The 27357-nt window shown below is 32.5% G+C and overlaps 1 protein-coding gene across 2 annotated transcripts; it reads left to right on the top strand.

Annotated features, from left to right (window-relative positions):
• The first annotated feature begins 348 nt into the window (after positions 1-348).
• On the top strand, positions 349-27357 carry LOC134708411 (uncharacterized). 2 transcript variants are annotated; one of them, XM_063568913.1, is made up of 13 exons: positions 349-632; positions 3951-4203; positions 4832-5313; positions 6638-6736; positions 9360-9422; positions 10033-10113; positions 10893-10996; positions 12786-12869; positions 14171-14475; positions 15611-15786; positions 16812-16984; positions 21247-21466; positions 25653-27357. In XM_063568913.1, the coding sequence occupies exons 2-12, from the start codon at positions 3957-3959 to the stop codon at positions 21452-21454; spliced, it is 2022 nt and encodes a 673-aa protein (XP_063424983.1). In that variant the 5' UTR covers positions 349-632; positions 3951-3956; the 3' UTR covers positions 21455-21466; positions 25653-27357. The 2 variants fall into 2 exon arrangements, with proteins under 2 accessions (XP_063424983.1, XP_063424982.1); XM_063568912.1 differs by having other exon boundaries at positions 352-632; positions 25650-27357.

The raw sequence follows: 27357 nt of genomic DNA, 5'->3' as shown, positions 1-27357 counted from the left end.
AAGATTATTTACAGGGGAAATTATTCATATTCGTATTATGGCATGGTATTGGTTGCAAAAATTTGATATTTTTCATTCAAATGCAATATTTTTCATTTAATTGGTATATTTTTTCATTTATATGCAATATTTTTTCATTTATATGCAATATTTTTTCATTTGTATGGTATATTTTTTCATTTATATGCAATATTTTTTCATTTATATGCAATATTTTTTCATTTATATGCAATATTTTTCATTTGTATGGTATATTTTTTCATTTAAATGGTATAATTTTTCATTTATATGCAATATTTTTTATTTTAATGGTATAATTTTTCATTCAAATGGTATAATTTGTCATTCAAATGCAATATTTTTTATTCAATTTGTATAACTTGTCATTGTAATGCAATATTTTTCATTCAATTGGTATAATTGTCGTTTTTTTATTTATATGCAATAATTTTTATTTATATGCAATAATTGCATTATGGGAAATTGTTTGACGTCACAAGGTCAAATTTGCAACAACGTTTGTGATTGGTCGATATAGTCGGGCAGCCCCTGCTTGACTCACATGTTGAAGTTGGCACGTTCTCTATGAACTCCCCTGGTTTGATTAGCTGTTGATATCTATATATGAGAAGGTAACGTTTTGTATAACTGTTTGCATTCCCCCTTTCTTTCTCAACACGAATGCATGACCAAGAATTAAAAAAACGCGTCGCCCCACTAACTAAATCTTGCGTTCATGCGAGTCCGGCATTGCAGGCTGATACTGTTAGTGTTACTGTTAGGATTATGTACCCTTGTGTTGATTCAATACTAAACATATGGAAAGTTTATAGAAAATCCATAGTCCAAATAATTATGACGTCTGGCAAGGCTATTTTGATTTTTTTTCTTGGACGCCTTCCTGCGACCAAAATAGCCTTGCCAGACGTCATAATTATTTAGACTAGAACATGGATCCACAGCCTTTTCTTTTTAATCTTGTTCCCTCAAATAAGGCAATTTAATAACTGATAGATATCGGAGTATTGCTCGAAATTTCCTCAAAACAAGTTTATTACTGTAGTTATAATAATGGTTAAAACAAATAAAAAATGAGCTCAAATTAAGTACACCTTTTAGGGTGCACTTGACTGGCTCAGCACCACTCCAGATGTTTGGGAATTTACAGGTTGCTTATATTTTTTTGTAAACAATTAATAAACACAAGGATTTATATAGTAGTCCTACTATATAAATCCTTGATAAACACAAGCACATTTTAGAAAAGCAAGTGAGTAATCTATGTTTGAAATTTTGTGGATTTTCTATAGAAATCTTGGTTTATTTGCCACAAAGTGCTCGCTTTGTTTATAAAAAATCCGCAAACCAGAACTGGAAGTTGACAGCAGGTTCATCAGATGGAAACACTTGTTGGAAACAGTTGGGGTACATCTAATAACCAATGTAAAAAAGTGCCGAAATATGCACCACAATGGCCGTTTATGGAAAAATTGGAATGTGTTCTAGTTCCCATCTCTGAATCCCCGAAGTAGATTTTTTTTCAACGCCCCACTGTGGTTAATAATTACTATATGTCTTTGCATATTTCAAAACATATTTTTCTTCAGGAATTGTTAGCTCTCTAGAACTTTTATTTGTCAGCATATTTTGTTCATATTTATACACGAGCTATATATTATTCATAGCCTCTCATAGGACAATTTTGAATTTCAGCCAGATTCACTTTTATTTCAAGGAGAAATTGCCCTTTATATGATTGAAAATTTGTCGTTTCCAACTTGTTAGCACTGATTAGGATTATACCCCGCTTTAAAAAAGGGGGGGGGTATACTGTTTTAACTCTGTCTGTCCATCCATCAGTCCGTCCCATGAATATTTTTGCATTTTTACTCAGGAACTACAATACAATGATTTCTGAAATTCTGTTTCAGGGTTTATGTAATACAGCTATACCGTTTGATGTGTTTTCAGATTCATCACTCAACAACTTCCTGTTTACCGAATACTTGTATGATTTTACACATGTCTTTGATAGCCAAGTTGAAAATTTTCATCACATTTTTTCAGGAACTACAATACAATGATTTCTGAAATTTGGTTTCAGGGTTTATATAAGTCAGCTATACTGTGTGATGTGTTTTCAGATTCATCACTCAACAACTTCCTGTTTACCGAACACTTGCATATTTTTACACTATTAATATTATCCACTTGCGGCGGGGGTATCATCAGTGAGCAGTAGCTTGTAGTTTCACTTGTTTTATATTTTGAATGGATTAAATTTATATTTACATTAGGAAAATGGGGAAGGGGAGGGGGGAATTAGTCCTTTAATATACAAGTAAATATTCCAAATTGTATGTTGAATGTGTCACCATCTTGTTGGTGTTTTGTTCTCCATCCATTGATTTTCTCTCTTTATGGCACCTCGGTATGGATACTTTTGCTTAAAATGCAGAAGCCCAAGAACAGGATTTATGGCTCTTTGTTTGACAGAAAAGTGTCATTTTTAACGCCTGTCTAATACTGGACATTTTATTGTATACCATTGTCTGTAACTTTCAATTGGTGAATTGTTTATAACACATTCTGTTTCAACTTGTCAATATTCTGATTTTGTCAAATAGGGAGAGTATGCAAGAATCTGCTTAATAACACCTCCTTAAAATTTAGATAACTGAGGTTTCTCCCCATATCTTAGAAGAATTTGACTCCTGTTGATGCAAATCGTTGTCTTTAAGTATTTTCAGCTATTTTGTGAGAAGTACACGATTGCAAATGTACATATACTATTTTTTTAGTCTGAGGATTTCAGTCCCTTTTTTAATATATAAGGCACAATGGGTACTTGCTTCCATTTGTGTAATCTGAAGCTGGATATACTATTTTTTTTTTAAATAGGACCATGCAGTAACATATATGCAAGAAGCCAGAGAAAACAGTACAACAATATTTTATTTAGCATGTTCAAAAACAAAATAAATGAGAATTTACGTTTTATTCAAACTGTTAAATTGTGACTAATTTTTGATGAAAATCTATTTGTCCCAGTTATCTGTATACCAAAGTCATGACTGAATTCAGTCATCTTGCACTACAACTTTCATCTTAATTTATTAATTGAATATTCAATTGATAATACATTAAAAATTGGAGATTGCCATCGGGGTCACCCCTACCCCATCATGTTTGAACATATTTTAAATGGTTGAGATCCCCACCCCTAAACCATTTATTCTTGTATGTGACAATAAAACAAATAAAACGAAATATTACATGTAGGGGATGTCTATGGGGAGCACCCCCATCCCCTTATGTTTGTTAAATTGTAAATGGTCAAGATCCCCACCCCTTAACCATATTCTTGCATGGGATAACAATGCAATTCAAATGAAATATAGGTAAAGTCTGTGAGGGTCACCCCCGCCCCCTCATGTTTGATAAATTGTAAACGATCAAGATCTTTGTACCTAGACCATATATATGTTCTTGTATGGGACAATAAAACAAATCAAATGAATATGTGACCATAGGAATTGCAAATTAAGGGAGCTTTGTTTGGGAGACTTCGTAAGTTCGTAACAGCATCTTGTTACAATTACTTCTTGTTATAAATGCCATTATGGGTTTCTTGGGCACTCAGATACATTGTAACACAGGCCCGTGGTTGCTAATTTTTATAAAAATGGACTATTCTTACTTCCCTGTATATCTGGCTGGGAACCCAAGTGCCTGTGAAATATAAATAGAGAGGAGAGGATAGGGATATACATGTATTAGAAAAAATATTCAAAATCAATGCCAATGGAAACCAGTATTATATGCACAAGTGAGTTAAAATAGTCCAGTTGTGTTCCCAAATTTCAAATATTTGGTGGCAATTGTCATGATATTTTAGGTGAACGATTCAGGCTCTGATCAATAATTGGTTTCCATATTTCTGTTTTTAGGTTTATATGATGTCAGGTCATATAAAGGTTTCACATAGTGAACTTTGTTATGATGCTGAGGTCTTATTGCCACTTAAAGAAGATGTTTTGGAGAGGGAGACACTCAAATCACAGTTTCCTTCAGCAGTGGGTTTGAGGTACCATGTAGGAGGGGTGTTGAAAGCTGTTGCAGCTGATACAAGAGGGTTTTCTTCTCCAGATGGAGGTTGGGGAACAAGAAGATATATTGTTGTAACAACAGCAGAATGTGCTGGTATGTACATTCATGGTTGGTAGAAAAATCAATTATTTTTTTGTACAACAGAACTACAGGATGTACAGGTGCTGAGCTCTTTGTATTGATGAAACTCAACAAAAAACCTAATAGCTTGGCAAAGATCAGTTGCCCACTTTTGTTGCAGATTGATGAAAAAAAAGTTCAATGAATTATGTCTCGAACAGGCTCTTTTTAAACCTATATATTTTGAGCAAATTCTCATGAATTTTTTTTGCAATACTATCGAAGGATTTAAAAGTATTAGTTGATTGTTCTTTAGGAACTTTGAAAATAAGATATCTGAGTACTATACGACGACTGTGAGTGATTTTGAGCTTTCTACTGTTTTGGAAAATAAGGGTTGAAACAGATGATAAAAAGGGTGAAAGGATTTTTGATACCTAATTTAAACTTCAGTACTTTTAGTTGAGTACATGACGGCCAAAAAATGTGTTGAAAAATTATGGTATGATACCGTCTTCATCTGTGTCTTTAAGTTGGGATACATGTACCTGAAGTAATATCTTTCCAAATAATTGTTTAGTTTAAAATTTTGTCATGATAATCGCCAACTGCTTTAATTTTATCTTTTTAATTTTACTATGATAATATTTACTTAATATAGGACAAGCAAGAGATATCATTGGCAACAGGCCAAGTACAAGTGGATTGGCTCAGCAGATTACTTCTGTGTTTAAGTCGTCAAAAGCCACTTCACACCCAAGGACACATTTCTCACCAATACAGGGAGCTGCCTCCAGAAAAGACATTAGACAACAAATGAAAAAGAAGAAGAAGTTATTTGAAAAGTCATATAAAGTTGTTTTTATTGGAAATATAAAATTGCCAGGCATTCTGTGTGCAGATATTATCCTAGAAGAAGGATTAATTAACATAAGTTCGGAGGATACAGAGGACACTATTAAAAACAAACTACTTGACATATTTGACAGCACTGACAAAGATCCCACCAAGATCATTTTTTTATCGTGCTCACACAAAAAATTATCCAAACCAAATGTACCATCAACATTCAAATTTGATGGAATAGGGCTGAAGGCTCTGATTGGTCAAGGGAAGCTTTATGTTCTCGTCGAGGGCCCTGAGGTTTGTACATTGTATTTTATCATTCATTGTACAATATTTCCAAAAAAATGGAATTAGAAAAATTCTGGTAGATTCAACGCAAGAAATGAATATTGATATACAAAAAATAGTCTCCTGTGAAAATATGGAACAAGTGAAAAACTACAGACTTTGATTAAGAATATTACATGCAACTTTAATTCAGAATTACTGGAAAATAACATGAACAGTTTAAAGGAAAATAACAAACTCTTTCTTTTATACAAAAATATTAAAGTCAAACAAGACCAAAAATTTTATCTTCATCCAAATTTTTGAAACAAACTAGACATTTATTTACAAAAAGTTAGAATTAGTTACCATAATTTGATCATTGAAGGGCAGATAATCTAAACATACCTCAAAACAATAGAACGTTACGTCGTGTCCAACTTGTAAAACCTTAGATGAAAATCACTTTCTCCTCCACTGTCAAATCAATAATGCTTTACATATAAAACCTTTTAATGCCATGGCAATAGATAATGCTATGTTTCCAAATCTATCTGATACTGAAAAACTAGTAGTCCTACTAAATCCGTCAAATATAAACCAAGTGTCAGAAAAAACAGGTTCCTTTATTATGTTTTTAACAACAGTCTTTTAAGAACTGAGGACAGGGAACTCTTAGTTAGTTTTACTTGTGTATATTTAGATATGTGTGTGTTCCACTCAGTTATTTTATTGTTGTTGTTATTTTTGTTTATGTTAAAAGTATAATGTTACTTATATGACAAATACAGTTTAATATTGTATAACTATACATGAAGGACAACTACACATAAGCATTGATCACAAAGTTAACTGTTACCTGAGAAAGTAAACAGTAAAACACCTACTTATAGTTGTATGACAAAATATGGGCGGCAAAATATTTATTAAAGAATTAATAACATCAAAGAGGGGGGGGGCAAGAGGGGGTCCAATAAAAGTTAACAAAAAATACATTCTCACAATAACAGATAACAAAAAAAGTAAAAGTCCTATAACAGCAACAGAAATAGTCAATAACAGATAACAGCATTTTTTTTCTTCAGAATAACAGATAACAAAGATTCAAATTGGCCCATAACAGCATAACAGTTATACCCCTTGCCCCCCCTCATCAAAATGTATTATGAGTCTTGAGGGAGTTGCAATATCCATTTAAAGGAAAGAAATATAATTTAATGTAATGTTCTTATTTTAGGTGCAGATTTTTACAATGTTCGTTAACACACATAAAAAGTTTTCTAATTAGTGACATAGTATATTACTGCAAAAATATTGATAGCTAGTTGTTTTACAAGTATGAATTCATTTTTAGTTTGAAAATGATAAGGACATGATGGATCAAAACAAATTAGATGACACAGACATGACAGACGAGGAACTTCCAGTATTCGGCAAGACACACTCTTTACAGGTAATTATGCAGCATCATAACATTTTAGAGCTCAAAACCATAGAACACAGGATATAACACATGTAGTTTTAATCGACAATAAATCAAACGTTTCTTAGTGGTGGTCGCACTATAGTAATCAGTCTACAGCTGCCACTCAAAACAAAATCATGTCTAGCATGTACCTAAAATTTGTGATTTAGGCTTTTATTATTTTGCATGTGGATAGATCACATGAAGGTCATAAAATCTGCTCTTGCTACATGTAGGATGATGGTCTTTTACCTTCAAGTTAGATTAATGATTTTTGGCTGGATTTTGCGAGTTGAAAAATCAGCTGAATTATAATATGTGAATGTTGGTCGCAGGGAAATACTGTATTTTTAATATTTATCTCAGGAACTAAAAATCGCAGGCTCTTCATATTTGGTATGCAGCTTCTGTATGGGCTCTCACATCAATGAGATGTGATTTCAGAGTGAGGTTTGTAGCTCTTCTTCTTGTTTTAACAAAAACTGGCCCTTTCTGTCTTTGACCCATTTCAATTTTACATGATTCATGCTTTCCTATATGATGTGTTCACTGTTCATATGGAATCATTTTTTTTAAGAATGTCTTTCTGTAATTCTGTTTTGTATGAAAAAATAATTTGTACATTTTATAAATACAGGATAAAAACAATATTTGTACAGTGGCAGAAAATTGTATTCGTACTCGACACACAACAGGTATGAAATGCTTGGTAATCCTATCATACTCACTCTATGTACCTATAGATTAATATTCTTATCCAAGTGCACTTCATGTATATACTGATACATATAATATATTTTTATGTCGCCTGTTTTTTATATAGGGGTCACTTTGACAAAATCCATCTTTCCAAAACCTTTGCCACATGCACCGCAATGTTGTCACACATTTTCATTGCAGCAGACTTTTAATATTTTGGAGAATGCTTTATCTGGAAGTACTATGACGCGTAAAGCATTTTCATGGCTTTGCTTAATTCCTATTTAATACCAAAAACTTTGATATTTAAGGCATGCTGGTCAAATATGTATGCAAAATTTCATTGCAGTTTTCTTACAACTACATGCAGTACAGACATTTGATATTTTGCGTCTCTATGCTTTATCCTTTAGAATTGTTTTTCATTGCACTGTCACTCAACTACATCCTGTTTATCAAAAACTTTGAAATTACACATGGTGGACTGCGGACATAAATAATGTGTGCAATATTAATGCTATCAATAAAATGCAGGCGACATACAGGTTCCCTTGAAGACAGTACAGTCTAGTTTGTAATTAACAATTGTGCATGTAACACTAAATAGCAATCTTGTGACACATTCAGATAAATGGACCATCATGATGATGTTAACGTTAAGCTTTTCATGAAATAAATTTTATATCTTTTGCCCCTACAACAATTTTTTTTTATATAGATCGATCGACTCGCTGACGTTCATTCTTTTATAAAACATATTTTCATGACCACACTTTGTTAGCTAAATTCATGCATTTTTAAAAATGATTTTTTAGTTTGTTTATGGTTGTGACATTTACCATATTAACACTTTTCAGAAGAAAAATGACACCTTTGCATTAAAATTATGAGGGGGGATGTCTAGGAAAGGGAAAGAAAAAATATTGAGTATCCAAATTGTCTGAAAATGAGCAAACAACATAGGGCCATGTGAGCTATTGTTGTCACTGAGCGTCCGTCCTTGTCATAAATTTAAATAAAAATCTTCTCCCACTCTGATAATAACTGAACAGATTGGGACCAAACTTGGCAAAAACATTATCAGGGTTTCTATTTAAAATTGTAAGGAAAATTTTGATTCGTCAAAAACATGACTGCCATGGCTAAAAATAGACCATGGCATCCAACACCTGGGTTTTGCATGTATTTACTTAAAAACTGTTACAGATATCAAAATTCTAGTATAAGATTAAATTGATAAGTACATAATAAGATCTACCCATACAGACATTTTAAAGTCAATCTGATATTAACCAGTCCAGGTGGTATGGCCTTTTATTTAATTTTTCTCTTTTGTGCACTTGAAAACTGCAAAATGAAAATTGCAAATTGTTCAGCTCATTAAGATCTACAAAAAAGTTAGCAGGGGCAAAATTGTCAGTTTTATTGTACATGTACATGATGTACATGATGTATCTCACTTTAAATACTTCAAGTTTTGTATTCTTCGCATATTTTTGCTTATGACTCTGGAAAACGGTACATTAGCTAGATCCAAAAAATTGCAAATTGTTCAGTTGATTTAGGGCTACAATGAAATCATCAGGGGCAAAACTGTCAGAATTTCACATGTTTTTGCTTGTATCTTGAAAACCATTACACAGTTTTATAAGCACTAAATTAATGTTGAGCTCATCTACTAGAGCTTTAAAAAGTCCTCACAACAAAAAATGAAAAAATAACAAACAATAGGTCTTAGCAGTGGGGTACAGAACAAAATAAAGGGGTCAATATGCATTTATTTGCTTATTTTTGCATGTAAACTATTGTATCAAAGTCAAAAGCATATGAAAGCTATTTTAATGGTAAACATGATATTCCGAGTTGAATTGCAATTAAATGTACACTTCTTTTTTCATGTGTTAATATGCAGATACCCCAAGCAGACACAAATGCAAGTATGAACAGTGACCAGGAAAATACAGGCTCATCCGCAGTTAGTATTTATGATTTAAGTTTTAGACTTTTTGTTGTTGTTTTTTTGTGATGAAATGAATAAACACTCATGGAAATATACAATATGGTTATTGTTGGGCTCCACAACATATGCTTTATTTAAAAAAAAAAATGGCATTTGCTTCAATGACAGTGTTTATGTTTAATGTAAATCCAATTGCAAACAGCATTCCATGATGTGCTATAAGTTTTAAGTGTACAGTATGAAACTACTTCCCGAACAGCTCTTTGTACATGTTGTATGCAATAAATTGAATTAGTGTTCAGAGAGAGTCATATCTCTTGCACGTAAAAGACACCCTTGTAGATTTCGAAAAAAAGAGCAGGGTAATGCCGCTACAAGCAGCACTAGCACCTGCAAGTGGAAAGGGATTAATATAAGATGAAAAACTTGTTTCCCAATCCAGTATAATTAAATATGTTTAAACTAATAAATTATTATATGCAGTATTCTATGAATTTAGTGCTAAATATTACTTCAATATTTTGAAGTGTATGTTTCTGGTGTGTATTTTTGACACACTCCTGTAGGATAATAATCCTGAAGGAATTTATTGAACTAGGATAATATAGTTTTATGAATATTGTAGAAACCACAAACAGACATCACCAAAACTGTGCAAAGTCAAGATATAGTGGAAGGTGATCCGGAAGATACAGGCACACCGACAGTTAGTATTTACATGTAACTTAGCTATTCCATTAGAATGGATGTGAAAAGGTTTTATTATGAAATGTGTGTCATGCATCTTTTTAACAAACTCATTACATTATAAGTCTTTATCATGACCTCAAATGTTATTGCTTTTTTAAGATCCTAGATTGATTGTCATATGCAAACAGAACTTCAAAATTTTCAGTTTGTTTCATCCTTGTGAGCACTGTGGATTTAATATATTTCAATGGACTTTGATTAAACTAGTTACAGAGTATTCTACATGTTCTAGGAGGCACTATTACAAAATTTGCATTTTACATACAACAAGTACTGAAAATTTGTTATTGCATTAAAAGAAAGGCCCCAAATTTATTTCAATCTCTTGTTCTAAATAGCTCTTTACGCCACAGGTGATCAATTTTGATTTAAATCTACCAGTATCAGTTCTGAACTGAGTTTCTGTAATCTTTAGTAATGGACAATTCAGATATTTCAATGCCTGCCGAAACTATTATTAAAGAAATGTCAAAAAGAAAACAAAAGTGGCTAGGGAGATTTCATTTCAGAAAAATGGCAGTATTAACTGAATCTGTAAATAGTGAGCAGTAGGTCTTAGAAAGTGAAACCTGATTTAGATGACAAGCAGTATACATTTGTTAAAAAATCAAAATGAATTAAAATAACATGCATGTATGATACGTTGAAATGCTATATGTGCTGACCAAGAATACTCTGCAATTGTTTTACAATTTGAAATTGGTTAATTTTAAGACGGATTACCCTGTTTTATAGATAACATTTCATCCATCGTGCTTAGAACGTAGAGAGCGTAGATCTCGATTAAGCTTGCGGTCATCTACTGGTAATGATGCTCTGGCATGTCCTTCAACTTACAGGTATTTTATTTGTAGATAATCTGGACACAATTTCTTGATATAATGAATCACTGTTACCTATATTTTTTACTTGACCAGTCAGGGCTACTTCTTAAACAAGTGATTTCAGGATCACCTTTAAAAGTGATTTCGCTATTGAAAAATGAAAAATGTTTACAAAATTAGAAACAGACTTTTTAAAATCACTGAAATAAGTGATTTGAGATGTAAACATTAAATCACTTATGAAAGTGATTATAACATTTTCTTGATAATTTATCCACAAGCTAGATCTACATTGGGTTTAAAAAACAACTATTCTATTGAAAAAACAACTGAATACATACAAAAATGCTCTTTTGCTAAATTAGTATGTCAGTTTTAACAATTTATTTGGATTATGCTTAAACTGGAATAATCTGTAGATAAGGTCAAAACCTTGAAGTAAATCATTCTAATTATAAAGAAAACAAATCAGGTTACATAAATGTGTTGACTTTTATGTTATTGATAGAGTAGTTAATGAAAATTTGATTACAGAAAAATTCCCAAGGGTTCTTTTAAAAGCTTCAGCACACTAACTTACTGCCCCAGCGCACTGATGAAATTGATATATCAAGATTAAGATATTTGATCTATGTAGACAAATTACAGAAAAAATTGCCATTTTATGGAAAATTAGTGAAATCAGCATTTGAAGATCAAAGAAAACACCAAAATCACTTAAATAAGTGATTACTGAAATTTGAAAATCACTGAAATAAGCGATAATGAAATCACTTGTTTGAGTCATACCCCTGACTGTTGACTGACTTACATTTAAGTTTACTTCAAAGTTCACATCTTTCTTAGTAATACCAATTCACATACAGAATTTTTTTCTTATAAATGCTCACAAATCTACAAATTTTTTGTCATTCACAGCAAGCATTGGAATTTAACTCTTAAAACAACTCTTATACATTCTGCTGATCCCTGATTTGACATGTCAAATAATTTTCAACAAATGGCTGATTGTTTTTAGATAACTTCATTCGTAAATAGCTCGCCATCCAGTGTTAGTCATTTGTAAAGCATTGTTAACTTAATGTAACAACACAAACACTATTCTTAAAGAATGGTGAAAAGTCTTTTGTGTGTAATTGAATACGATTGCTTTATGAATCAATTACAAATGATTGAGTATAGTTTATAATTGGTTGGCCACAAGTTTAGGAATAAATTTAAATACTTTCTTGATGTATATGAATATACATTTCCGATTGTTTTGGGATATATTCGAGTACTTTGCAAATGTATTTGATATTGATTTAAGATTTAGGTTTGATTGATTGGTTAAGGTTTAATGCCCTATCAGCAGCTTGTGAAAGTTTTATGAATCTGGTAAAGTTTTGAGATTCGTAAGCAATCGTAAGAAAAATTTGTGTATGTGAAGTGTTATAACTATACATGGTAGATTCATCTAACCTTGTATTTGCATGCATCCTAGATAGTAGATTATCATCTAGGCAAAGTCATGTGTTTCGCAGTTGAACACTCAGACAATATTAAGAACAAGACAAACTAAGTGATAGTTGATTATTTATATTTTTGTCAAAGATTTGATACAAAAATCCAGCATACTTTATATGTATTTTTTCAATTGAATATCCGTATTGGTGACAAGTACCTAACCTGGAGGTTTCAACGTAAGTTGTGTCATAAATGTCTAACTTCATATAAACATTACAGACATAAAAAATAGCATTGAGTAAAAAGGAAAACAGAATGAATAATAGGTTAATCAAACCAAGATTTATTTATTACTTAGGTCATATGTCCAGCTGTTTGAAACTGAAATAGTAACAGTTGATGACTCCGATGATGAAGGTGACAAAACCATACCAATGGATGGGTACGTATTTGAAGATTTCATGTTTATTTATGTATACTTAAATTGCACTAAAATTGGGATTGATTTTGGGAGTTTTGGTCCCAACAGTTTAGGAATTGGGGGCTAAAAAGGGCCCAAATAAGCATATTTTTTTATTTTCGCACTATAATTTAAGTTTAAGTAAATAGAAATCTATGAAATTTTGATACAAGGTTTATGACCACAAAAGAAAGGTTGGGATGAGTTTGGGAGTTTTGGTCCCAACAGTTTAGGAATTAGGGGCCAAAAAGGGGCCCAAATAAGCATTTATCTTGGTTTTCGCACAATAACTTTAGTATAAGTAAATAGAAATCTATGAAATTTAAACACAAGGTTTATGACCACAAAAGGAAGGTTGGGATTGACTTTGGGAGTTTTGGTCCCAACAGTTTAGGAATAAAGGGCCCAAAGGGTCCAAAATTAAACTTTGTTTGATTTCATCAAAAATTAAATAATTGGTGTTCTTTGATATGCCTAATCTAACTGTGTATGTAGATTCTTAATTTTTGGTCCTGTTTTCAAATTGGTCTACATTAAGGTCCAACGGGTCCAAAATTAAACTAAGTTTGATTTTAACAAAAAATGAATCCTTGGGGTTATTTGATATATGCTGAATCTAAAAATGTACTTAGATTTTCTATTATGGGCCCAGTTTTCAAGTTGGTTCAAATTGTGGTCCAAAATTTAACTTTGTTTGATATCAACAAAAATTGAATCCCTGGGGTTCTTTGATATGCTGAACCTAAACATGTATTAAATTTTTGATTTTAGGCCAAATTTTCAAGTTGGTCCAAATTGGGGTCCAAAATTAATCTTTGTTTGATTTCAACAAAAACTGTATATATGGGGTTCTTTGATATATGCTTAATCTAACCATGTATTTAGATTTTTGATGTTTGGGCCCGGTTATCAAACTGGTCCACATTGAGGTCTAAAGGGTCCAAAATTGAACTTTATTTGATTTCGTGAAAAATTGAATTCTTGGGGTCCTTTGATATGCTGAATCTAACCATGTATTTTGATTTTGGATATTGGACCATAATAGGTAATGTCCAATTTAAAGTTTTTAAGTTTAAGTTCTTAGACCACATTCATTATGTGTCAGAAACCTCTGTTGTGTCAACTATTTAATCAGAATCCAAATTCAGAGCTGTATCAAGCTTGAATGTTGTGTCCATACTTGCCCCAATGTTCAGGGTTCGAACTGTGCAGTCGTATAAAGCTGCGCCCTGCGGAGCATCTGGTTATCCCTTTCATTGGTGATACTTTTTTGTTCATTTTAGTGATATCAGTTTGCCAGAGTTATTAATAAAGTTACAGTCACAGGTTGACCTGGAGAAGATAACGAAATTCAATATCAACAGAAACCTTGTTTTAGATGGTGCTCGGAGAGCCATCAAAAGGAAATCCTTCTGTGCTAAAAGCAAGATAAGTGTGAAGTTTACGGACGATGTAGGAATCGCAGAAGGTGCCGTAGATGAAGGTGGACCAAAAAGAGAGTTCTTGAGAATGCTGATGAAAAAGATCCAATACCTGCACATTTTTGAAGGTCCTGAAAACAGAAGAATTTTGGCCTATAGTACATCAGGTGAATTTATATTGTCTCATCTTGGTGAAAGATTAAAAAAGGAATTTCATGTATTCTCTATACAGTTACATTTTTATGTCTCCCACTTTATAGGGATGGAGAGGTATTTTGTCATGTTTAATTATCAGTCATCTGGGTGAAGGTTTGCAATTGTTTCTCCATAGGCCGTAATGGTAACGTTTTCTTCTGTTGCTCAGTCCATATCGTTAACTTGGATATATATGATGGCTCGTTTTGAAGCTGAGAATTTCTTATTTGTGGTTAAATTTTCAGGGTACGAAGTGAGATTACTTTTTCTGTAAATTAGCAAACCCAGAGTATTCTTTTGTGATGCGGCTCCTTGTGGTCAAAAATCCCTGTTTTAACACAATAAGTTCTTTGAACTTTTAATAGCTCCATAGTTTTTACACATTTATTCTATGTCCCTCTACTTTCCTTATCACCACAAATGGTTAAGCTCAATCATTTGTAAAAAATAGAAACATGTCCAATATCAATACACAGAGATTTCTTGTACACATTACTTGGGGTTCCTCATCTAGAGCTGGTGCATTAGGGATCTTGACCCATCTCTCACAATAACCCTCACACCATTTACAATAGGGGACACTTTGGGGATCTAGACACTTGTTACGGTTTTAAAGGGAAGGACCATTTTTATGCCTCATTTATGGGCATTATGTTTTCTGGTCTGTTCGTTCATTTGTTCTTCCGTCTGTCTGTCCGGCTTCAGGTTAAAGTTTTTGGTTGAGTTAGTTTTTGATGAAGTTGAGGAAACTTAGTATACTTGTACCTTATGATATTATCTTTCAAATGTTAATGCCAAATAAGAGTTTTTACCCCATTTTCACGGTCCACTAGACAGAAAATTATAATGCAGATGGTGCATCCATGTATTAGGGACACATTCTTGTTTCCCTCATTTTGGTTCTGATTTCTGGAAGGTCTGTGAAACACAAAACAAACATGATATATATTATATCACTGAATCAGGGATTGATAATATATAGTTATGAATAGTAAAATTTATTCTTTGACATCTATCATGTCTATTAAGGCCTCTAAATGTTAAATTTAATATATCTTAAATCTTTTATCACATTTTAGCAAAATATTTAGTTTTGTTTTATTGTAGCCCTAGAAGACAATCTGTACAGAGATGTTGGATTATTCTTTTCCCTATCCATTGTACACGGAGGACCATCACCAAAATTCCTTTCTCCAGTTATGTACAATGCGTTGGTAGGACAAGCTGGAGAAAGGAATATTGAAGATATAGCAGATGGTGACTTGAGAGGAGAAGTTCAAAAGGTAGTATTTAGAAAGTATTGGATTGATAATAAGAATTGTTATAGAAAATAGGGGTAGAATGCAGTTTTTGGCTTATAACTCAAAAACCAAAGCATTTAGAGCAAATCTGACGAGATTAAATTGTTAATTAGGTTAAGATCTATCTCCCTGAAATTTTCAGATGGATCGGACAACCGGTTGTTGGGTTGCTGCCCCTGAATTGGTCATTTAAGGAAATTTTGCCGTTTTTTGTTATAATCTTGAATATTATTATAGATAGAGATAAACTGTAAACAGCAATAATGTACAGCTAAGTAAGACCTCGAAGGCTAGAAATAAGGCAACATTTGACCAACATGGTCAATTGACCCCATAAGGACTTACTGTCCTTTATAGTCAATTTTTAACAATTTTCATAAAATTTGTAAATTTTTAATAACATTTTCCACTGAAACTACTTGGGCCAAGTTCATTATAGATAGAGATAATTGTAAGCAGCAAGAATGTTCAGTAAAGTAAGATGTACAAACACATCACCATCACCAAAATGCAATTTTGCCATGAATTCATCTGCTTCCTTTGTTTAATATTCACATAGACCAAGGTGAGCGACACAGGCTCATTAGAGCCTCTAGTTTTGTTAATTAGCTTGAAGATATTGATTTGATTATTGGTTACAGATCAAGATCAAATGTTGTTCTGGTTTGATGAGATGTTGAGCACAGTTATGGTCGTTGGATAGTTTAAACTTTTTTATTCTTCAAGCTTGAAGAATTTGACTTGATGCTTGTTATATACTTTACACTGTTACAAGTTATAGATCATGATCGCATATTGTTCCAATAAAATGAATTTTCAACTGACTGTATAATGTCATGCAATACTCACAGAATGCCTGTTTTAACCCAATTTAAACAAATTAGCAGATAATTCTATTTTCTAAATATATATATATGTAGTTCTTGCTGGCTATATACCTATGTGCTAAATGTCACCTGACACTTAGATTGTTGATAGAGTTTTAATAACCTGTTTTTCTTTTTTAGTTAAAAGATGCATCAAGTTTGCAAGACTTGAACAAACAAATGAATGCAATGTCAACCCTGTTGATAACAGCGGGATGTTTCAGGCCTATATTGAACATGCAACAAAAAGATAAATTAATCATGGATATTGTCAGATTTTTGGTCCTGGAAAGAACCAGTACTCCTCTTCACCAGTGAGTAATATTTTATTTTTGATTGGAAAACTGGGGCCCTTTATAGGTTATTGTTCCGTGTTGAAGGGTGTACATTGACCTCTAACGGTTTACTTTTTTAAATTGTTATTTGGATGAAGAGTTATCAGTTGGTTATGTCATTGGCACTCATACATCATCTTCCTAAGTATTGTATGGTATTAGAGAGACAGGACTGACACTTCCATTCAACAGAAAATGAAATACTCTGGACTGAGTGGGTAAATTATAGATTAATATCTCCTTAAAGGAAAATGTCATCAATACATGCAATGACATGAAAAGTGGAGGGTATTAAGTATAAACTCTTTTTAAAAGTCATCAATGAGAAGTTTTTCACATGCAATCATTTCTGTTGAACTTGAATGTATTACAAAGCATCCTTAACCTGATAACCTGTTTCATCTAAAAGACCCTGCTGAAAATGGAAATGGTGACCTGAAGATGTTTGTAAACTATATAGCTATTATGAAACTTTTAACTTAGGTTTTTTCAACAACATTAAAGTCTTGTTGCAGGATATAATGTGTAATTCTTTTGTGAACAGTTAATATAGATGTCTCTCTTTCAAAGAATGAAGACATATTATTTAAGTGTGAATTCCTCATACAAAATTTTATCCATGTCATGACTTTTTATGCCCCATGTTTTCTGGTCTGTGCATTTGTTCATTCGTTCGTTTGTGCATCCGTCCGTTTGTCCCACTTCAGGTTAAAGTTTTGGTTAAAGTTTTTGGTCGAGGTAGTTTTTGATGAAGTTGAAGTCCTTATGATATGATCTTTCTAATTTTAATGCAAAATTAGCAATTATCCCCCATTTTAACGGTACACTGAACATAGAAAATGATAGTGCGGATGGGGCATCCGTGTACTGGGGACACATTCTTGTTTCTCTTTTGAAGTAGATATCTATAATTTGGTACATGGGTGCATCATGTCGAGGACATGTGTTGCTAACTAGAGTCAGTAACGAATCACAGTAACCTTTGACCTCGAAGTCAAATACATTCAAAAATTTGTCTAGGCTATAGGCTTTTGGTATTTTGTATGTGAGTATATATCACCTAATTTAAAAAAATTAGTGACCTTGACCTTTGACTTTAAAGGGAAACTTCGCAAAAAAATCAAAAATTCATATTATGTCCATTCTGTATAAAAATGCTCAAATTTATAAATATTAAAGTTTTATTCCGCTAGATAAGAGATCACCATCGATTTTAAATTTAGAGTATCAGTTCTTTGCGTCCCTCCATTTTGTTATCTTGTCCAAATAAAATCACGATATGTCTATAAACCATAAAGAAACAGAACTACAGTAACCGATGTTGTCGTAATTACGTGTCGATATCTTGTCAATCGTACGGTTGTTTTATCTGACTAACTAACTTGATTCGGAAATGTTCTTATATTTTTAATAACCATATAGTCTGTTATTTTTAAACTGTTAATATTGGAATTGTTAAAAAGTCAAAGTTCAAATCATAAATAAGAGTTCCGTGAAAATTGTTTTCGAAAATCTAATTCGTTCATAATTCTTTAAAGTAATATACTTTATTCAAATAAATTAGGATCTTCGCTCCACTGATCACCCGCATGGCTTAAGGTATTACTCCCAAAGGTATTGTGAGGGGTGTAAGGTGACACGACCAGGTATTCAAGCGATTTCCTGTCGGGCCTGCAAGTTCATGCATCGTTTCACTTCTGTAGGTATTGATCAGTGTACACGGCCGATAACTTATAACTTTCCATTTTGAACTATCAGGTGCATGTATAATATACATCTCTGTCTTGCGTGTCCGAAAGTGATATAATGTACTAGTCATTACTTAACTCATACGCTTGTTTATAAATAAAATTTCTGGTGTAAAGAATATTATTTATAAAAAAAAAAAAAAAATGATACCAAAAAAAAAAAAAAAAAAATTGAAGATATACAAATATACGTATTTTTTCCAAGGGTTAATTTGGGGGAAATCAGAGACATATAATTGTATTATATGTCTCTGGGACAATGTAATATTTACTCGTTGTCAATAGTAAAGGACATAGTTGGATCATTCCAGAAATGTTGATTAAAAAAATGTGCGCACTTGTCGACGATTCGTTTATACGCCCGGATAGAAAGTTTCGGAACTACAGCGCAATTTAAAATATATACATGTATACATTGAACATAAGAAAGAAACATACATTTTGTGCAAATTGGGGTAAAAGTTTTGTAAATAGACTAGTCCACGTATACCAACAGTATGTAATCATCCAATTCGATAGACTATTGTATACCAAAAGAAGAAGAAGAAGAAGAGGACCAATTTGATTTAAATACAGGTCGATCTATAACTTGCTTTGGTTCATCGAAGTTATGAACATAGTAAAATCACAGATTTATATATCAATTAGATTGCTCTCGAATAAAGAAAGAAATTCGTCATCACCACAACTGTTCCGACATATGCAACTGGACGTACACTAATAATTCCCGAGGGATGTGAATATTTTCTAGGAAAGCTATTGAGTATTAAAGTTTCAAATCATTTTCGGGATTTATTTTCTTTCTTGATATTCAATGACAGCAAATTTAAAGAATAAACTGCTTGTCAGATATTTGTCCGCTTTAGGGGTATTCTTGCCAGTTGAACAGACTTATAATTGCATTCAAAAATAGGGAAAGATGACATTAAATTCGTTGTCTTTTGTTTTTAAACATCTTTGGTCAAATAGTTATTGAGTATTATACGTTGTGAGACGAAGACTACTTTAATAAGGACGTCCCCGATTATGATTAAATTTGGTTGACGTTTTTTACACTTGATAAAGAATATCTATTCGTAATTTTTCGATTCCATTCCAAGAAGACCTCAAATTTGCTGTCAAAGTTTTAAGACTTCTCAAGTACAAAAGTATTTTTTCTTTATTCGTTCATATTATATTCCGCTTCGATAGAGTTATCTTCAGTGAGTTCCAGTTATTAATTTGTACGTGGCTTATAAAAAGTCTAAATCTAAGTGTTCTCATTCATTTATTTGCCTAATAAAGACAAATAAAAATACTTTGGTAAAGCTATTTATAATTTCTAAGTTCTCCTTTTTATTAGACATCAATCAAGGACAAAAGGTGTAAATCATTTCAATCGGACATATGAATTAAGTTTCCCGTCTTTAACCAAAAATTGTGTATTTCTTAGTAAATTAACTTATTTGAATTCAAATAAATAATAGCACCAAACATAATTAAATAATTCCACGGCGATCAATTTTTATTTGTCACCAACTTGAATATATATTTTAAATATGTGTATTGGATGCTCCCCTTGTTTTAAAATTCACTGATCCGAATAGACAGTCACACCTGGCAAGGTGTGCCCGAGAGGCGTGGTTAAATACCGAAGTGCAAATAACAATTTACCTTTCAACAAGCCATCTACGAGTTTTGCTACAGAACCGTGAATACACACATCGTATCAACCAAGTCATAGCAGAGATAGTAAAAGGTCAATAAGAGTACACCAACATATTGTCTTTACAGATTATTGTACTTTACTTTGTTCACCTTATCAGTCCGAAAATACATTAATTAAAAATCAATTTATAACTTTTTGTGTTATTCGAATATATACGTTTAACATAGAAAATTTATCTCATGAATATGTACAAATGAACGTATGTGCGTTTTATCTTCTTATTATCGGATGGTTATTAGATAAAGCATAAGTCATCGGCGCGCTTACGATTACGTTAAAATATGATTAAAAACCAAGACTTTTAATGATTGTTTTTTAAATCCCGGCATGCAAAAACCAGGAGAAAACGTCACGACCTACAGGAAGTAGTTAATATTTTTTCATTAAATATTGAATTTCTCCTTTATTACTGCACATATAGCGATAAAACTTTGTGAATATATATATTATGTCATAATGAACATATTTAAACCATAAGTAAAAAATCGTGAATTTTCCCTTTAAGGTCAAATAATTAAATGAAGTCTATTTATGTCCCCAACATCTTCAAGTGCAACACAAAAGGGATATATGCATTTTCTTCCACCAAACAAATAGTGAGATGAGGTGAATTGTCTGTCGTGTCTTTCACTTATCATTCTCAAGATTGCCATTTAAAGATTATCACAAATATTATTCTTCTAATAGGTTCTATTTTTGTTTAATTCAGCTGAATACAATGCATATCTTAAATATGTTTACATGGTTGATATGTTGGTGTTTAATAAACTGGTATACAATTACAGGTTGCGTGATGGGTTACAGACACTTGATGTATTAACGTACATTCAAGAGCATTATAAAGCATTTAAGGATTTGTTTGTCTGTCAAGGAAATGAAAAATTGACCGCTGAAATGATGGAGGTGGTGTTTATGGATATCAAAATGTCAGTCCAGGCAGCAACAGAAGACGGGACGAGGAGAACATTGTTGGATATTGGAGAGATTTTTTAATTGACTTGCAAGGTACTTGTAAAATATATGCCTCACATCTTCTTTTTATTATATAAACATAAAATTTGATTCAACACCACCACTTCTGGAAGCACATATTCTGATCTGGAATTTTAATTTTTCTATATGAAGGCTTAATTTAAAACATAAGAATGCTCTTGATCTTTAATACATGTATATTTTAATTCTTAACCAAAATTAGAGTTTCCTGCATTGCAATATTGTAAGGGACAGTCATTAGAAAGAAACTTATGAAACCAAGCATTATCAGAAACAGAAGAAAGTAAATATTGTTTGTTTGGATATATAGGGTAAAACTACCCAAAAGGACTGAATAGCATTCTTATATTTTCTATACATGTATGCCCTTTTACAAGACTTATGGTATAACGTTTACCGTCCGTCTTCAACATTTCCGACATTATCTCAAATACGCTTTAACCACTATGCATAAAACTGTATTGAATTGTTATATCTTTTGATTTGAGCTCCCTTTTGTTTTTTTACAAATTTCAAATTTACGTTTTCCAAGTATTGGGAGTTTTACTAAAGGGGTGATTTTCCAGTTTTTGGACAAGAACTTGAAAAAAAAATCACCAACTTACTAGAAACTGTTTAATTCTATTCACATGTGCTCCCTTTTGATTTTTATACGACTGCAAAAAATTTGCGTTCGTATATTGCTATCACGTCTTCGTCGTCGTTGTCGTCGTCCGTAGACAGATTGGTTTCCGGACAATAACTTCAGTTTAAGTGAATGGATCTCTGTGAAACTTAACCAAAAGGTTCAATACCACAAAAGGAAGGTTGGGATTGTTTTTGGGGGTAATGATCCCAACCGTTCAGGAATTATGGGCCAAAAACAAGCATTTTTCTAGTTTCCGGACAATAACTTGTGAATAAATTTTTGATTGCTCTGAAATTGTACCACAAGGTTCAATACCACAAGTAGAAGGTTGGGATTGATTTTGGGGGTATTTGCCAAAACCGTTTAGGAATGAAGGGCCAAAAAGGGGCCCAAATCAAGTATTTTTCTAGTTTTCAGACTAACTTGTGTTAAAGTTTATGGATATCTCTGAAATTGTACCACATTTTACAAAAATAAAATTTCTTAACATTTTTTTTTTGTGGGGGGGGGGGGGGGGGGGGTAAAAAAAAAATATTTGGGAGGGGGGGGGATTTTTTTTTCTTCAAGATTAACGAAATTACCCTTTTTTTGGAAAAAAAATTTGGGGGGGGGGGTGGGCAATTTTTTTTTTTTAATTTTAGGATTTCTCACAATTTATTTTGCTTTTTTTTTGTCTATAGTCTAAACACAGGTATTGCACAACAGCAGTGTATTGCGCAACAGCAAATTGTATTGCGCAACAGCATGAAATCTTCAATTGAAAATAAATTCAAATCATTTAACCAATTTTAAGTTCTTTGACTACATTTATTCTGTGACAGAAAACTATTATGTGTCAAATATTTAATTAAAATCCAAATTCAGCCTCTATCTCACAATGCATGTTAATATACCGAAGGCAACCAAGTTGCGAAGGAAATGATGTTTTTGACTTGTCCACAGTCAATCCCAACTTTTTTTCAAAAATTTGCAGATAAAAGTATACCATTCTTTCTGCTCTGCTGATTTGACTGAAATTATGTGCCTTCAACTTTGAAACTTCACCAATTTCACAGTCCATTGAACATGGAAAATGATAATGCGAGTAGGGCATCCCTGTACTTAGGACACATTCTTGTCATTGTTTTTATCTTTAAAAAAATTAGGGACCAGTGATATAATAAACCATGTAAAGACAGACTTTGTTTTTTTAAAGCAATTGCCAGGCAAGTTGCTTTATTCTTATGGGACATAGCCATTTTGACCTACATTACATAGTATAATCCCGTATAATCAAGCCTATCAAGATCAAGATCAAGCCAAATTTTAAACAGATTTTTCATTAAATATTCTGACAAAATCCTACTTGTCTTCTTCTTACATACATAAAGACAAACATAGACAAACAACCGTTGTTTTGTGAAGTTACAAAATATTTTCATGAAGATGCATTTTAACATTTAAGTTGCCATTTGTTTTCTCTAATTATTTTGAAAGTCCGCATGGAAAAAGTGCGTTTTTTACCCCTGATATTTCGTTCTCATTATGTTTCATATAAATTTTAAATCATTTTTGTTGTTGAGTTAATATTGATTATTTCAATGAATTATTCCTTATACGATTTTATTTTGATTGTTTCGTGTTTTTATTTGCATGTAGTAAATTTTCTCTTTTTCATTCATAAAACTATGGTTCATTCATAAAATTGTTTTAAATTATTACGCACGTTATAGTAAAGAAACCGATGGTTATTCACTGTTAAAGAAGCACCATGTTCCCGTTTTGATTACATTGACACTGAATTTACTAACCTAATTGTTCAATTTCATCTTAGGGGTCGTTAAAATAGCCCCAAAACACGATTTTGTTCAAATCAACTCCCACGAAAATATAAATAGATTAACACGGTCTCACTAATTAGAGACAAGAAGCGTCAACAAGCGACTAGGAAGGGCAAATAAGCAACAATGAAATGAAATTGGCGACAAGAAAATGGAAATAAGTTACAAGATTGCAAACATATTTTCAACTCGATTGACCCTTGATTTGATTTCTTGTTGCTTATTTTCCCCTTTGGTATCGCTAATTTAATTTCCTTGTCGCCATTTTTTTAATTTCAAAAATCGCCTTTTTAGTCGCTTGTTGACGCTTTTTGTTTCTAATTAGTGAGACCGCTTTCATCATAGATCTGTGAATCACCGATTTGCCGAGATTTTGAAATGAATCCTCTGTTTGCACGTCGGAAATATATCAAACCCTGATTTTGGTGGACGAATTTCAAGTTGCAGGATGTCCCTTGCGTCTCATTTGATTGGAATTCGTGGTGAAATTACGACTTTTGAGGAAAAACGATTTCGTCAATTATGAGGGTCTTGATGGGGGGGGGGGGGGGGGGGGGGGGGGGGGGGGGGGGTGGTCTGTTATTCTGTAAACATTTAATTTTTACCCTTTTTTTCTCTAATCTTCAAAAAATTAGTCTATTCTTCAAAAGTGATATTTTTACGCATTATTCTCTAATTTTTTCCCCAGTTTTCTTTGATAGAAGTATCGGAAACCAGTTCACATTGACTGAATCCTATAGTCTGTTATCACGAAACCAAAAAAAGTTTACAGAGTTTGTTTTCACTTTTATATTTTTACAAATTTCTTTAAATTTTAAGAAGGGAAAATTCTGTAAACACTTAACTTTTAGCGTTTTCTTTTATTAATTATTCAATATTCATTATATTTTTAGACCACACATTTCTCTAATCTTCATTTTTTTGCCCGTTATTCTCTAATCTTCATTTTTTAAGGGCATTATTCTATAATCATTTAACCCCATCCAAACCCTCAATTATGCCTTTGCAAAACTTAGCCGACAACGGAATGTGAAATGTAGTTGACACAGACAGTTGGAGCTTAATGTGTTTTTTTTCTATGCATAAAAGAACATTGCAATTTCTTCACGAGAAAGGAGAAGTTGCGATCGGGGCACGTTCAAAACTCTGTCACAGTAACTTTGACGCACGGTCCGAAGTCGTACGTGGACGTAAACAATTAGCTAAACATAGGCGGATCCAGGGAGGGACCCTGGGGGTCCGGCCCCCCTTTCGTGGGAAACATTTGGTTGATTATATAGGGAATCACTGAAGCATGACTGGAGCTCCCCCCTTTATGAAAAATTCTGGATCCGCCACTGCAAAAACAAGGAAACTGTCAATAAGATGTTTAAAAAAATGTTAACTACTACTAGTATACAGCAATTGCTTTTACAGCCTTTAAGGCTTTGATTTCATATTGGGACCTCATTGAGATGTGAAGCATAAAAAATATTGTTCATGTAGTAATATGAAAGTTTATTGAGTGAGGTTGTTTAGCTTTTATAGCCAACTAAAGTTCAACTTTGTTACATAACATTTAATGAATCAGTTATCCTCTTTGATTTTTGTATAATTATGACTATATGGACATTCCCTGTGATCAATCTACTACCAGCTTGGCTGTTGGTTTTGGTCGATCAATTACTTACCTGGTTTGTATAAACATGAGTAAACCTCAACTGAAGTCAACATTTTGTATAAAGTTTTAATATTTGTCTTATTTCAGAAGATGAGGATGGTGAAATTACCTTAGGTGATGTTTTATCATTTGCAACTGGAGCAGACTGTGTACCTCCATTAGGATTTGATCCATCACCATCTATTACTTTTCTTCATGACTCAGGATTGTTTCCAAAAGCAAACACATGCTCAATGGAGTTGAAGCTTCCAGTTTCAGAAGATTTTAATACATTAAAAAAAAACATGACTTTTGGAATTGCAAACTCACCAGGCTTTGGACTGGCATAAACCATTCATGGGAGTCTTTAATTTTAATACTCTTCCATACTTCATCTTCATTTTTTGTCTTGCCTGGTACAAAGGTTGTTACAAATACAAATTTGAATATTTCTGTATAAATATATTGATTATATAAATTCTTATACAAATGGTATCATGTTGTCGTTGTCCATAGACATTTGGTTTTCACACAATAACTTAAGTATAAGTAAATAAAAGTCTATGAAATTTAAACACATGTTTTTTTTACCACAAAAGGAAGGTTGGGATTGATATTTGGAGTTTTGTCCTAACAGTTTAGGAGGAAGAGGCCAAAAGGGTAAAATGTTAACTCTTTTTTTTTTTTTTTATTGATTTCATCAAAAATTGAATTATTTGGGTTCTTTGATATGTCTATTCTAATCGTGTATTTGGATTCTTAATTTTTGGTCCTGTTTTCAAATTGGTCTACATTAAGATCCAAAGGGTCCAAAATTAAACTTAGTTGATTTTAACAAAAAAATAATTCTTGGGGTTGTTTGATATGCTGAATCTGAAAATGTATGAATTTTTATTATGGGCCCAGTTTTCAAGTTGGTCCAAATAGGGGTTCAAATTAAACTTTTGTTTGATTTCAACCAAAATTGAATATAAGGGGTTCGTTCTTTGACATGCTCAATCTAACCATGTATTTAGATTTTTGATATTTGGTCCCCATTATCAAATTGGTCCACATTATGGTCTAAAGGGTCCAAAATTGGAACTTTATTTGATTTCATCAAAAATTGAGTTCTTGTGGTTCTTTGATACGCTGAATCTAACCATGTATTTAAATTTTGGAAAATGGACCATAAAAAGTGAATGTCCAATTTAAAACTTTTCAGCTTTTAGACCCCATTCATTCTGTGTCAGAAACCTATGCAGTGTCAACTTTTTAATCACAATCCAAATTCAGAGCTGTATGAAACTCGAATGTTGTGTCCATATTTGCTCCCCATTTTCAGGGTTCCACTTCTGCGGTCGTGTCAAGCTGTGCCCTGCCAAACATTTTATTATGTTATAGTTTTGAACAAGTTCCAAAAAGAAACTTGGGTGCTTTATATGTTAAATTGTTGTTTGACTCAAACTGCACAGACATCTGAGGGCTTTTCCAGAAAATACTATGTCCCCCCCAGGGAAGGCAATTTTTTAAAATATTATGTGGGTGGTTGTATTTGAAATACCAAAATGCAAAGGGAGTGCTGTTCTAATTAAATTTTATTTCTGTGGGTGGTGGGGGTAAAAAAAAAGTGCCGTCCCTGGGGGGGACATAGTATTTTCTGGAACAGCCCTGAGTTTGATTATTTTGTAAAACATGTATAACAGTTAGGGAAACTGATGAGTTGTTGAAAATAAAATATTTAGATCTAATGTTATCATAATACTATGAACTTTTGTTTTGCAATTTATGGAGAACATAACTGTCAGGTTTATTTTCATTAAAATGTTTTATTAAA

Source organism: Mytilus trossulus, chromosome 2 (genome assembly GCF_036588685.1).
Source record: "Mytilus trossulus isolate FHL-02 chromosome 2, PNRI_Mtr1.1.1.hap1, whole genome shotgun sequence".
Classification (NCBI taxonomy): domain Eukaryota; kingdom Metazoa; phylum Mollusca; class Bivalvia; order Mytilida; family Mytilidae; genus Mytilus; species Mytilus trossulus.
This window is presented reverse-complemented; position numbering and strand designations above follow the sequence as displayed.

Excerpts from the sequence above, each read along its gene's own strand:
- LOC134708411 (XM_063568913.1), top strand. The coding sequence starts at position 3,957 with ATGATGTCAGGTCATATAAAGGTTTCACATAGTGAACTTTGTTATGAT. Across the intron at positions 12,870-14,170 it reads AAAACCATACCAATGGATGG|TGATATCAGTTTGCCAGAGT; the intron begins GTACGTATTTGA and ends TGTTCATTTTAG. Across the intron at positions 15,787-16,811 it reads TGAGAGGAGAAGTTCAAAAG|TTAAAAGATGCATCAAGTTT; the intron begins GTAGTATTTAGA and ends TTTCTTTTTTAG.